General features: G+C 42.5%; 1 protein-coding gene and 1 pseudogene across 1 annotated transcript; both read right to left on the minus strand.

The window, feature by feature from the left end:
* Positions 1 to 5,039: 5,039 nt before the first annotated feature.
* On the minus strand, positions 5,040 to 8,034 carry LOC147886549 (uncharacterized). The gene has a single exon (XM_087395026.1). It carries the CDS (start codon positions 7,889 to 7,891, stop codon positions 5,210 to 5,212), a length of 2,682 nt encoding a protein of 893 aa, XP_087251152.1. The 5' UTR covers positions 7,892 to 8,034; the 3' UTR covers positions 5,040 to 5,209.
* Positions 8,035 to 12,984: 4,950 nt separating this feature from the next.
* Positions 12,985 to 14,816, minus strand: LOC147886550 (berberine bridge enzyme-like D-1 pseudogene; annotated as a pseudogene).
* Between the last annotated feature and the right edge of the window lie 298 nt (positions 14,817 to 15,114).

Here is a 15,114-nt window from a genome sequence, read left to right on the forward strand (position 1 = left end):
TGGAGGAAGGATTAACTGATGTGGAGGACCTGGTGATAAGCATAGCTTCATCTATACGGGCCTAGCTGCATGCTATGTATGTCTTATATTTAATATCCATTGCTACTCGGTATCTCACTAGCTAAGGAGGATTTCAATATCCAAAAGAATTGGTGTGGAGTTGTCATAGTCACCTAGCATCAGCATGGATAGTGGCTGATATCAGCAATACAAGTCTTCATCAATAGTGCAGGTTGGCAGCCAATTCAAAGTTGCCTAAGGGCCTATACGATAGATGGTAGTACATAGCAAACAGCCGACTACCACGTGGCAAGTTGGGGCTGCTCCAGATCAGTTGAGAATTACCAAGGATCCTACACTTACCATACATAATGATGAGAACTATTCCCATGACAACATCTTACTCCCTTCCTATGCAAACAATTGTAGCATGAATCTCTCTGCTCTCTTCTATACTTGCCACACTGGCATAGACATTAAAAACACCAAAGAAGGTGATTTTTTTTTGCTTAATGCCTTTGGCATGCATTTGAACAAAATTTGTAGGGCCTCCTTGTGATGCTCATTCTAGGCACAGACAGTGATTATGGCACTCCAATAAACCACATCTTGCAGTGGCATGACACATCCCTAGAATCATCTAGTCTCCTGCACTTCCCATACATATTGATGATTGCATCCCCTATGACATTATTCAACTCCAGTCCATAGCCAACAATAGTAACATGGAGTTCGCGAGCCTTTTCTAAGGCTTCCATATTGGCACACGTATCTAAAACATAGATAAAGGTGATTTTGTTTAGCTCAAACCTTTCAACCTGCATTTTGGCAAGTCATTGAGCTCACCTGCCACCATAGAACATTGGAGCATACATTTGATAGTCGAAAATTAGCTTTTGCAACTCAACCACGAACGCTAGATTGAGCATATTGGTGAGCACGTCTGTGACATTGATGAAATTAGGATCATTGAGATTCATGCAAATGGCAAAAGAATGCTTCAAACCTTCGATCGTGCGATGAGCCCTGAGAGGGCCAATGGATTCTCGAAAGCTGCCAGAATGTTGAGCACCTACAGTCTCAAAACTTGAGAATCAGTCAATCGTCGAACTCTAAATTTCTTGGAGAAAAATGCTCCAAATTTCTCATAGAAGCTTACCAGAATCATGCAAGCTCCCTGGAAGATGGAGGAGGCATGCTCAGAATCGTCAATCCCATAACTTCTTTCTCCATCAGCCCACAAATCTTCATGCTAGACATTAGAATTTCTCCCGCTGCTTGCACATCCGCCACCATCTTCTCTGCAACATCGCTGCTGTAAAAACTTGCTCTACCATCGCTGCTGTAAAAACTTGCTCTACTATCGCTCTCAAGGTCTTCGCTATCGCTTTGTTGAAGCAAATGTCGCTGCTTGCACATCTACCACCATCTTCTCTGCAACATCGCTGCTGTAAAACCTTGCTTTGCTATCGCTCTCAAGGTCTTCGCCAGTGCTTTGTTAAAGCAAATGTCCTTGGCTTAAAGTAGGGTTCCATTGGTAGCAAAAACCTCGCTCAATCCTTCGTTTGAGAGGATGAAAGATGCATACGAATTGACTGAATTCGCCCAATAAGGGTGCACTTTGAAGCCTTCCGTTGCGAGGCGTATCACAGGTTGGAAGAGAATTTCCCACGGCAGATGCCCGTGCCACTGCCACACAAGATGCATGCTAGCTACCTCACTAGGAACAGCTATAAACAGAGCTCCTTTGACATGCGAATCGGAATCCTCATCATATATGTTCTATTTGACATGATTTTCACTGCCGCAGCTTAGAATCATTTCACAACCCACACAGAGAAAATCCAAACCTGATGATGAAGCCTTGAATGCCAATCAATTGTAGCGCACTATAGCCTTTCCATGAGAAATGATTCAAAAAAGCTTGCATTGTTGTAGTGATGATCTTCACGCCCCCGCTTCCTGCCAATGCTGCCAAGAATTCTCCGTCCACATCGTTTGTGATCCCTTCCATAATTGATTTCCTTCGTCCATTTTGTGTGAAATGAACAATCCCGTCGAGAAGATCAGGCTCATCAAATTCGAAGGAATGGAGGAGTGATACGAGGTGAGCATGGTCATAGTGAATTTTACGTGGCAAAGAAGAGGGCATAGGAGACCACGAAGACGAAGTTGAGGGTGGCATGACCTATGGAGGAAAGGAAATGGGTGGGGGAGTGTCTATGGACGAAGGGAGGGAGGCTGGCGTGAGATGACGAAAGGGAATGTATGAGACGCTTTGATGGAGAGACATTTTCTTCATTCAAGAACAAGAAGACATGAAAAGCATCGTTTGATTTGGATGCAGTTTCTTGAATCATTGAAAGAAAAAAAGAAATTTTAAACATGACACGTGGCTTAACGAGAGGCCAGATTTCATTTTTATGTCATAATGCTACCTGCCTAAACATTTAGAATGTTTAAGTGGGATCAAGGCCCAATTTTGGCCTCTTGTGAAGCCACGTGTGATGCCCAATTCTCGCCTCTCACCTATTTACGCTCCATCTATTTACGCACTATTGTACATGAAGCTCTGTTTTTGCGAGTAAAGCTGGTTGATTCCTGCGAATAAATACGTGTTCTCTCCTCTCCTTCTCCAGTGTACACATCGTTTCCTTCTTCTCCAGCGTTTCAGCAAATAGTCTATGCTGCAAGTGCTAATTCTATGGCCAGTCCTATGCAATATGCAGCTAGTCTTTGATACCCTTGCTGGGTGAGATGGACGACTTGTTGGGTGAGATCGAAAGAGGGGATTTATAGGCGAGTTGAAGGGACGAGTAAAAGAAGCTGAAGGGCCTATGTTGATACCTGGGCAATTGAGAGACGAAGCTCTCAACACCAAGCAGCTCCATGTTCTCCCGTTAAATCAATTATCAGGTACAACAGCTCTTGGGCGGCTCTAAAACCAATAGCTCTCGTGCTAAGATATCGCAAGCCTTGCATGTCGGCAGTGCTTTTGTTAATTGTATTGATTCTTGGGGTTCTGTTAAATCACCAATAGAAAAAGCATGCATGATTTTCCTATATTTGGCCCATCACCCTCTTCTAGAGCCTGCTATTGCTGGCAGCAAGCCGCCCAAGGTATTTGGCTGCGTGATTGGAATGCAGACGGGGCGCACAGTGGAGATTTTCAATAGACTCGAGCTTAGGTACGATGACGCTGCAGATCGTCTCGATCGCGGCTTTTTGGAGATGAAACAGGAGCAATGGGATTTCTGCTCTTCTTGATTTCTGTCCATTATTAGTGCTGATGGTATGAATTGTAAGTTTAAGGGATGCGTTGTAAGTGTATATGAATTAGGAATACATGTTCTCAGTACACGAGAGTGCTATTTCTACCATGCAACAAATTATAGGTGTGCGTGTGTAAACTGGCTCTAACGTGACTTCAACGATTTGGAATGGCAAGCACGAATACGTGACCCTCGCAGATCATCTTCAAGAGTGACGCTTCTTCTCTCATAATAGAGTGTGAGAGACACGCTTTTCTTTCTCCCATAGCAAAGTGCAAGAGTCACGGGTATCATAGTGCAAGAGACTCAAACGGAAGAGCCACGCAAGAGTGCTCATATCAATGGAATGTTGCCGTGAACAGTAATCAAGAAGAGCTTCCTACAAATACGATCTTCTTTGAAATCTTGAAATTAGCAATTCTCATTGATGAGTTTAGGAGATGACGATTCTCAAAAATGACGATTTGTATGACGATTTTCAGAGATGACGATTTCTGCTTGGTGATTCTCAGTCTGTGATGTGTCTCACTGATGACGATTCTTGTTGTGTCTAGATCCTAGGATGATGATTGTTTAAATATGTGTCTGGACACAGAGACGATTATTGATACACACAGAGACCATTTTGTACTGGGTCTTGGATGAAATTGTCTTTGCTTTTCTCTTTCAAAATTGTCACACAATGAAACAGAGGAAACTGATTATTGCATTTGTCATGGTGTTGGATTTTAGGTTTGAGGATGTGATTCAGTTTGATAAAAAGGGACCCAATGCAAGAAGAGTGCATCCATCGCCAGAGCACTTGCATTGGGGGAAGTTGGAGACAATGCAAAAGCAAAAAGGATTCCCAGTCAATAGCATCCTTCGCTTTGAAGACTGTAGTTACTTTAACCAACTCTGTTGGGGCCCTTACAAGACATGACCTTCTACAATCTCAATACCCTCTTTGCTTTGCAAAACAATTTACTTGAAGAGGCTTTCCTCACCGTGGAATTTGTCGAATTGCATTCTCTACAATAATCCTCACCATATTTAGCCAGGCAGCAAAGTCTAACCAAAGCAGAATGCAAACTAGTATACGCTAAATCCAATACATAATTATATCTTGACTAAACACAAATTACTATATTCCCAAGGAAGGGCACGTTCCTTGGTTTTTATTTTTGGGAGAGAAGTGTGCCAACTCTCTACCCACACACGTGCGGTTTCTATGAAAATCAAAGTGCTATATGCTAACTGCAAACTGCGGAGGGCATACCTTCTTCACCAATAGAAATCGATTTACTCGACTGCAACAAATACATAACATTCTTCTTCCTCAATCATTATTGGTTTCAATTCTTTTTTTCACTATTCAAATACCCCTTCGTAAACATTCAATGCTGCCTGCTGGATTCTAGTTACATTAACAATAGAAGGGGTTACTTGAGGACATTAGACACAACATAGACATAGATTAGCATGATATCATCAAGCTAAATCTCACAAGATTATTCCTTTCCCCAAAAATGTGCTATCCAAATGAAGAAAAGGCATCTCCTTTCCCACACAGTTTTTACAAACGAGCATTACGCCTTCTCCGTGTACAATTTTTCATTGCATTCAAAGGTGGAGAACTTTAATCGAAGCACAAATATTTGCAGTCATAAAAGTTAAAACAACTCGCACAGCAATATAGGCATCCGAGTCAAGGCTCTGTTGTACTTTGGATATATTCCTATTGAAAATTATTGCACCTTTGAAAAACGCAAACCTTGACTGCACAGATATTCCACGTGAAAGACGAGAAAAAACCACTTGCAAAGTTGCTTGGCAATGTGACTATTTTCCTGAAACAAGACGGAGTACAGAAGCTTAATGTTATCAAATGTTATAATTAGTTGAGCACCTGGCACCAGGAGTATCACTTACTAAACAATAGTAGTGTAGCAGCGTCATTAATAAGCTAGCACCAGGGACGGATTCTCAGTCATAGAGACCGTCTCATATATTGTTTTCTGCCTGCACCTACGTGGTAAGATAAAAGACCCACCGTACCTCTGCTGGAAGAAAACTAAAACAGCCAAAAGCAGAGCTCCAAATGGTATAATGGCATCCGAAGCACTGGAATAGTAATCCCAAGTTGGATTGGCGTAGTAATACAAGCTGCTGCGGCGTGGAACAAACCTGGATTCCCTTACTATGTCGTAAAGATGTGGAAAAGACCTCAGCAACGCCATTCCAAAATAGAATAGAGGAGAGAGTACTCTCTCCTCTATTCGCGACACACAGTTTGCCACTACTTGTGGAAAAAGGAAGAAGTCAACAGTCATACCTGCGTATGCTTTCATTGCTCCTAACAGTGTTCCACCTGTATTGGCACGAACAATCCATGCAATGATTCCCCCACAGACGTAAGCTGTGAGGCAAACGTACAGGACTTTCCTTTCTATGAACCAGGGTCCCTCTGCAATAGACGTTGCACCTTTGCTAACCCATGTTAGATGAATAAGGCGTAACAGCAGTAAACACACCGCCGTGACCATGATCCTCACTAGCATCTCGGATAGTTTAACTTCTCCAACCCTCATGAATGTACTTCTCCTCGTTCTTTGAGGAAGGATTGCATCGAAATCCGATACCAGCAGAATAAGATACCCCAGGGTGAGCATAGAGAGCATCAACAAGGACAGATGCGGGAGTATACTTGGACGCCTCTTAGCATGACGAAGCTGAGCACCGACGAACACAGCGGCCATTGTGAGGGAGATATATCCTATAACGATTTCTAAGTCTATTTGATGGATAGAAGCGAAAGCTTGCTCGCTATACACCTGCAAATGGGAGGAGAGAGTCATGGGTAGAAAAAAGTGTGGATCAGTGTGCTCCCTCAGACTAATGATTTTACCATGTATGCCATGCTGCCCAAACAATGAAGGGTTTGTAGGAGGGTACTGGATTGTCGCGTGGACTTGACAATCTTTCTCTCCAAGAAGATGTGCATCCTGCGATGGAAGGTCGATAGTGCGGCAAGCAATCAAACAGAGCAACCCGGTCCTCCGGTTATACACACCCTCAGCGGAGACTAGCTTCGTTGAGAAGCTGTACACCTTGAAGCTGACATTGATGTGGTCTTCCCAGGGTGAAAGTAAAGGCAGGATTGATCCGTCATTGAACTTCTCGATAGTGTTGTCGATTGATAGTGGATAAAAATTCACCTCGTTCATTCCCCCCTTCGATATTGAAGCCCGGAATGCAAGATCTGAGGAGGTGGTCCCATCCGGGTACTTGAACTGTGGAGATTTCTTCTTGCTTTCGTCTCCTTTGTCTGCACTACCAGCCTCACAATTGGCCTGCGCCTGCTGAAGCACCTCACTTGAATACAAGTATTTCATTTCCAGTGAAGTCGAGCTGCCGAAACCAACATGTTCAAAGGCGCTTCGGACAGAGAAGGGGTAAAAGTGCGAAGATGTTGAATTCTGGCTCCTCTTCCCGTGTCCTACGACAGCGTATCGAAAGATGAGGTCAAGACTAGTTGGGAACTGTAGAGTGACTAAAATGTCACAGTCAGGGGGTTCGACTGTCAATGAATCACCAGTGACTCCGTTGAAATGACAAGCAGCCATGCAGAATTGGCCTCGGGTTGAATCCCACTGGCCCTCGACAGCAAGAACACCTTGGAAGGTCTCATCCCTAACACCTTGGAAGGTCTCATCGCTTTCCCTTCCCCAATAGCCATGGGTTCCCCAATAGCCATGAACCCATCCGTGTTTACACTCTGTTTTCTGACGTAAGAGAATCTTTGGGGCTTCAAGGTTGTTTCTACCAAAGAGATTACAGTTTGAAGCTGTGCATCGAGGCTTCCCCACAATCTCCAAGTATTGGGTAAACGAAGGAAATAATTCACAGGCAGCCGATTCATCTTTCAAGACATCGATGCGTGCAGGAACATCACGATCCTGTGAAGCACACATAGCACGTAGCTGTTCTGTCTTGTTGAAAACATACGGTTGATCCGGAACAGCAATTACTATTATTGGCTCGAAGAAGAGAGGGTCTGAAGGGTTCCTCTGACTCTCCAGTTTCCCTTTGACAATGGGTTGCGTTATCGATGGCTTTGCTGGATAACGAAAAGTTATCTTCACTTGGCAATCTACCTGATTTTGCACGCGGGGATTTTGAAAGCAACCTGCCACGCATAGATCGTGTGATTTGGGAATCCACAATCCTTTCACCCTTACAGACCAAGAGCGTTCGTTATCCTGCAAGGCTATAAACCCGTCCACAACGTCGTACCCACCCTCTTGCAGGTTGGCATGCGTCACGCGTTCGGATTTTTCTGCAATGGACAGACGGATTCGGCCCGAACTGCTGAAGAAGAAGTCCCGACGAGCGTCAAAAATGGGAGATCCACCGTAAAAGGATCCCTTGTGAAAGCTGAGATCCGGCAAGGAAGAGTTTAGACTACGCGGGAAGCTGTGTTGCTGCCCTGGGCCAGGCATGATGCCACTGCAATAATCTTGGTATGCAAAGGTGTAAGAGGTAGGCAAGCTTGCAGAAACGGGGAGGGAGTGCAAGGCTAGCAGAGGGATGAGGGTGGAAATGAGGAGTAGGGAAGGGTGGAAGGTGGAGGAAGCCATTGGAAGTGAGCAAAAGGAAGGAAGCGAAGGAGGCGAAGGGGAGGATGAGGGAACTTATACGATGGAAGAAGATGAGTTCTACGTGCGTTCCCGTGCTGGGTTCAACATGAACGGTGGAGATTTCATATTCTTCTTTATAGTCAAGCTTGCGTGTGCTGATATATGGCATGGGCGTCGCCATTCTTTCAAAGAGATATAAAGCGATATATGGCGCATTTGTAAAGCTTGGTGGAATCATATCGGGCACTGCTTTCCTCAACTTATGATCGATAAAGTTGGGTGCCCGTGGGTGGCACAGCTTTCCCAGTCTCCACCAATAAATAGCGAGTCCATCTGCTTTTGACTCACCAACACGTAGCGATGGCGAGACTTGAAAATAACAAAAGGAAGGGAGAGATTTCGCAGCTCCTGGAAATTACACGGGACTGCATTCCGAGGACTCCAAACAAACTGGAAATTCTATTCGGTTTTGCTTTATCGGATCACCTTCCTCTCCGTTGGAGATTTTCTATGCCAAGGGGTCTAATGGTGTGCCAGCTTCTAAATTCAGTTATAGGAAAAGATGGCTGATATGTGGAACCTTCATGCAAGTGAACCGCGCTAAGCTGCACTGATAGGGTATTAGTGCCATTCTCAATTAAATGGGAGAGGAACAAAGAAATAGTCACTCTTACAAGGTGGAAGCAAGCTCCATTGGCGGATAGGGTCCCCTAAGAGATGTTTTACTCGAGATCTAGCAGGTAATGAGAGGTGCTTATCTATAATTTTTTGAAATATAGAAATAATGTGTTTTATAAGAAATATAGGGGTCCCCTAAATGATTTGCTTTCTTTTTTAACACGAAAAAAAAACAAGGAAATACTAGTCATGCTACGCTATATTAGGTAATGTATTTATTTGTGTTTATAGGATAATTGTGGGGATTGCATTTTTGGCTTGTGGTTAAGGGATGAAGACCCATATCCATGCTCAATACTTTGAACAAACTTATCGCAAAAGTGCTTGCTCTTAAAATCAGATATCTGTATTCAAAGATAGTTACATTGTGAGCAGAATGGATTCACTAAAGAAAGACACATATGAAAATGTGTTGAGTGTGACTTCTAGGGCTACTAATCAAGGATGTGTCTAGACTTAGACAAGGATTTCATTCTAAAAGTCTTGGAATATGTGGAGTTTGTAGATGTGTTCACTCATCATTTGTTTCATTTTACCGTGTCTAAAATGTGGTATTGGTGGCAAGATATGACCTTTGGGATTGAATTGAAATTGAATGCATAGCCTTACAATCAAGTAAGATACTTGTCGATCCATGGAAAGTTCAAAATTTCATCCATCCAATGTACTCTTTTTCTTACTTGCCAAAAAGTGCATGTGATGGAGTTTTGCGTCACTTTCAAGATCTCAAAATTTTCAAATCCTTCTCAGCTCTAGATAATGGTGCATTTTTAAATGTTTGGTGGGATATCTTTTTCTATCATGGACACCAACGTGAGCCCATCCCCCTTGACTCTCAAGTCTTCCCCAATAATTAAAACGAGTATTGAACCCATGCTTTGCACGGGCAGAGATACATGACCATCCTCAAGCACTCCCTATTTGAAGGTAGATATTCCCTCACCTATCCAAATATAATTGATGGAATTTAATTTGCATCTTCAACGTAGGAAATCTTTCACCCGGATCATTTGGATCCAAGATGGTGGAACATGGTCCAAGTTGCTCCTAGGGAAGAGGATGAAGATGACAATATGGGCCGGAAGAAGGTGGCAATAATAACACTGTAATGAAGGAAGGTGGAGGCCATTACATTGGGGAAAAAGAGGGAGAATTAGGAGTGAACTAGAGGATCAAGTCTTAGATAGACATACAATAAAGGATGATGATATAGGTGATCAATTGTATGTAAACTTAGAGATAGAATTATTTGGCATGTAAAACTTGGCTCAAGACAAGACTATTGATGTAAATGCTACTGATTGATTGTTTTGACATTGACCATGCTTCTTTTCTTTGGCCCTTGCATTTTTATAGTGGCATTTGTACATTTGTATGTTAAGTTTACCATCAACATATGATTGTTTTGATCTCAATTTTGGTGTACATACTCTTATATTTTTTATCTTTCAAATGACCAAACTTGTGGTCAAAAATCATTTTGGGTCCCCTTGGAGACGATGCTAATGTTGGTATGGAAATTTTAACCTAGAGTCGGTATCGGAGATGATCTTAGAGTTTGTGCAAGAGTTGACAGTCATTGGTATGCATGTCGGTATAGGCATTGGTATATATCGATGCCTATACCTAGATGTGTACATCAACTAGCATTTTGTCATCTATGCCGACAGCTCCCCCACCCGCCAACTGTACCGATGATTTTCGTGCCCGCACCTGTGAAACATCGGTAGATAGTGTCGGAGAGAGGTCCGTGTCTTGTAGTGTCTACATTTTCCAATTTGGATAGTCTTAATATCATTGGATTGTAGCAATATCTATATTTTTATTTATTTATGCGAGGATATACAAGTCTCAGTTGAATCTATTTCAAGGCATTGTAAATCTTGGTCCCAAATCTTAGATGAATGCAAAGGGATGCAATCCATCATACATTATCCCCACAATATGTATTTTGAGTTATAGCTTTGCCTTTAATGGATGAATACAAAGGAATGCAAGCCACAATCCCCCACAATCTCTGTTTTGAGTTATATATTTTGCCTTTGTTTGTATGGTTATCCTGATGCATGTAGCCAAAGATATTCTTGCAAAGATATAGAGTTCAATGATGATTATTCCATGCCATTTCCTATGGGTGATGTTTTGATCTACAACACATGGCTCATCTTTATGAGCGATGGATTGCAATAGGGAGAGGATGGTTCTATTAAGAGAAATGCAATGGTTCATGAGCTCTTGCATTTAACAAATGTGCTCAACAATTATCAAATCCTTTAGATGTAGATGCAATGACAATACTAAAGGTGAATTAGTATTTCCAATATTTATTATAGCTAGACTAGTATATAGTAGCTAATTGAATTTCAGCTTTACACGAATTCAAGAGGATGATTGAGGGATTTTTGAAGCCCTATATGCTATAACAATTTCTTAAATGATGCAAGGATGAGGAATGTGATAGAAACTATGAAACATAACTTGCGATTCATGCATTGCATCCTAGTTGATTTCCTACTGATGAAATAAACTCTCTATGGAAGAATAAATATGTGGTTTCTTGGGTCGATTTCATGACCAAGCTATGCATAGAGAGATGAGTGCATTGACTACATTCAACCAATCGAGGCTTGAGTTCAAAAACCAAATAAAGGGAAAGGTTGACTTTAAAGACAAAGAAAAGGTTGCATCAATCAAAATTTGATAGCAATAGAAAATATATCGCTCTAGGTGAAGAACAAATATAGAAAGGGCTACCTTGACTTGAAGCAAATAATTTATCTTGCATGCATGTGATATGTGTACCATCATTCTAAAACTATGATAATGTCTCTTACATGCATGATGCATGTGACAGTGTACCATCATTCTACACATGTGATAGCAAACTATTTGATTTAGTAGTTGGTTGGATATAGTAACCAATTGATATCATGCAAACCATAGGAAGGGGCTTAGCAACTGGCTTAATATGGTAAACAAATATCAATAGGTAAATTGTTTGAACGAGCAATAGGTCCTTTAAAACCTCTAAGAAGATCAAATAAGCTACAACTTCCCCTCTCTCTTATGTTCCCTCTCCTTAACTAGACTCCATAGCGATATATGCCCAAGCTAGAAACTATTTTGTTTTTTCTAATTATGGAAGTTTATTTGATTAAGAGAAGTCACTCTAATAATGCTTTGTAACATGCATAATTTATTCTTCCTTTGTCTATATGTGCTTTGCATTGGAAGCCCTTTATGATGGTGGACAGTTTCATGCTTTTCAAGTTTGCCTATATGGCTTCTATATTTTTGGTTGTAGATTCCCCATGGATGTGACTTTTAGCTTTCATTCATTCCCTATATTTACCAATGTTAGTACACAGATGTTTTCACAGCTCATTTGCTATAATTCCTCTTTAAGATGAGTACAAGTTGTAGTTTCTTCTACTCGCTTTATACAAGAGCTTTGTTAGGTGAATGTCAAAGAGGTTCTTTGAGTTATGGAGAACTCATAACCTTAATAGTAGTTTTGATCACATACATGTTTGTGGAATGGCATTTGTTTGAGATGTATAAATGAATATTAAAAGTAGTAGCTATGTTAGTTGTAGAGGTATTTGGAGTCAAGTGAATACTTTGTTTCATTCATTATTTATTAGATGCAGTAAATGCATGCTTATTTGTTTACAAATATGTAAAGATGTATGTATTTTAATTTTGAGTGCTTAGTGTATTATTATTTTAAATCGAATGTACATCCCTGCTAAGATTAAATCTCGTCCATTCATTATTTCTACATGTTAGTAGGGTGGCACATATTGTGCATGGACGTTAGCAACTTATAGTTATGACATGTGGTATGATTTCATTGTACACAAATATAATTTCCACATGTAATTTTCTAATTAAATAAACTAAGTTTGTTTCAATTGCCCAATAAATTTATGGAGATCATCTTTCAAAAACTGCCTCTTAATAGCCAAAAAATTCATTGAATCGCTTTGTGTTACGAGGTAGTGCCCACACGTACTTATGCACTCTTGTTCATGTTTCTACATGTTACTACATGGAGGTCAAAGAATTACAATTGTTTTTTCTCTGTTCTCAGTGTCACATGAAAGCACAGTACGATATGTCTTCATTTATTCATATTTCTACGTGTTACTACAAGGAAGTCTAAGAATGGCAATTGTTTTTACTATGATCCTAGTGTCACATGAGAGGACAATACTCTCATCTTAATATGAGTGTCATATGAAAGCACGTTACATGATGTCTTCATTTATTCATATTTCTACGTGCTAATACATGATGGAAGTCAAAGAATGGCAATTGTTTTTAGTCGGATCTAAGTGTCACATGAAAGAACATTACAATATGTCTTCATTTATTCATATTTCTACATGTTACAAAATGGAAAGTCAAGCTGAATTACCGTCACATGAAAGCACATTACATCACCTCGGCAATAAGTGAAAGGAAGAGGGGGGAGAGAGAGAGAGAAAGAGATGCGCGCAATTCGAAAAACTCACGCCTGTGGATTTGCAAGGGGCTTATTGTTCACCTCCCCATCTAATCAACATCAAACGCTTTTCCAAGGTTTTGAAGGCATTCTTGCTTGTATATTCAAGCTGGCAAGATTTGTTAGCCAACATACCTCGTTGGAACACTCTCCCCTGCCAATTCTTATACGTGGATCTATAAACTGGTGGGTAAGCTCTGAGGATTGCTGAAAAGATTGTTGGGATCCACTCGACCTTTGATCTTCACTAGGCGGTCCAAATTCTGCAGGAAATAAGACTGGCCCGCAATTGCTCCATCGCCAAGGTCTAGATCGATGTAGTTCACGTATGCAGCCCTGGGAGCCTGCGATACATATGTACCCATGTAGCTGTACAATCCTCTCAGCCACGATATCAAGGACGCGTCTGGCGAGCCCGTGTCGTTTGCCCAATGGGCTTGGTACTGGATCACGAATAGATTGCCTGCCCTGTGAGGGAACGCAATTGTATCCGAGGAGATGTCGTTCATCAATCCCCCGTAAGGCTCAAAGATCATCCAACCCTGGGGATTCTGCTCCAGAATCTGGAACGCTCCCGCAAGCGCTTGCATAGAGATCGCAGCCTTAGCATAGTCTGATTTTGCTTTGAAGTAATCCTTGCTTGCTTGCTCCCTGTTCGTCAGGGAGCTGGGGTCGCTAGAATTGGACAAGCCGGCATTGTTTGCGATGGCCTGTATCCAACTTCCCTCCTTGCAATCTGATGCTGTGATGCCAAGCTCCGGATAGGTTTTGTTTAAAAGGGCTACGGTTTCGCTGATGCTTCCGAGACATTGTCCGTAAAACGATGCCCCCATGTCCATGCCTCCCGATGCATTGATGCCCGCCATGTACACAGCGATGAAAAGCTCTTCCGGCGCAACTGGAGCCACGCTCTGCCAACGATAGACCAGGTCGGTGATTAGCTGTTTGCCAGTTCTCCATGAGCTGAATGTAGTCACAGTGGAAGGGACCGGAACGAGCTTGATTTTCCACGCCACCACGATCCCCCAACTTCCTCCTCCGCCTCCACGAAGAGCCCAGAAGAGGTCTTCATCCGTGGCGCGCACCCTCTTCACAAAAGTGCCGTTCGCAGTCACAAGCTGCGCCTCAAGCACGTTATCTGCGGCGACTCCATATTTTCGGGACAGCATGCCATAGCCCCCGCCGCTGATATGACCACCCACGCCGATGGTCGCACAAGTTCCCGCAGAGAATCCATAGGAGGACGTTTTCTGCGAAATGGCATAGTAGATCTCCCCCAGAGTCGCTCCTGTTTCCACCCATGCTGTTTTGGAGGTCAAATTCACAGTCACCGCGTGCATATTCATGAGATCCAGAAGCACGAAAGGTGCATTGGCGGTGGAAGACAGGCCTTCGTAGCTATGGCCTCCACTGCGCACACGCAGCGCCCAATTTCCTCGCACGCAGGACCAAGCACGCTGCACCTGCCGTGCCGACTGAGGGAGGACGATGGCAACAGGCTTTGCCACTCCTGATTCAGTGAAGCGCAGGTTTTGCAGGGAGAAGTCGAGCAGGCTGGTGAAGGCAGGAGGGTTGGAAGAAGGGGTGGAGAAATTGAGGACATTCTTGTGGGTTAAGCAGGTGATCAAGGTGGATACAGTGGGCGCGCCCTCGGCGAGCAAGCTGAAGAGGAGGAAGAAGAGAAAGATGGAGGCGTGGGCTAAAGTGAAGGAACGAGGCATAATGGGAAGTTGGAACAAGGCTATACGACTGAGGTCTGAGCCTCTGAGGCTAGTACGCTCATATATGTGAGGATAGGTCTTGTGTATTTCAAAGTCCTAAAAGTCAAGTAGACTTTCTCTTTGTGAACGTGGACGGTCGATGTTGTCACGCCTCCAAGTGTCGGCCATGTAATGAGCTTCTTTAACCTTGTCATGCTTGCATAATATAGTTTTTGTGAAGGGGAAGAAGATTCTCTAGTGTAGCTGCAATGACATTGAGCTACACGTGCTCACCCTTATGGACCGCTCTCGGATTGAGCAATGACTACCACGTCGTG

The sequence above is a fragment of the Dipteris shenzhenensis genome, chromosome 24 (assembly GCF_047967505.1).
Source record: "Dipteris shenzhenensis isolate YYH24624 ecotype China chromosome 24, Dip_SZ_1.0, whole genome shotgun sequence".
Lineage (NCBI taxonomy): Eukaryota > Viridiplantae > Streptophyta > Polypodiopsida > Gleicheniales > Dipteridaceae > Dipteris > Dipteris shenzhenensis.

Coding starts and splice junctions, on each gene's coding strand:
- LOC147886549 (XM_087395026.1), bottom strand. CDS start 7,891: ATGGCTTCCTCCACCTTCCACCCTTCCCTACTCCTCATTTCCACCCTC.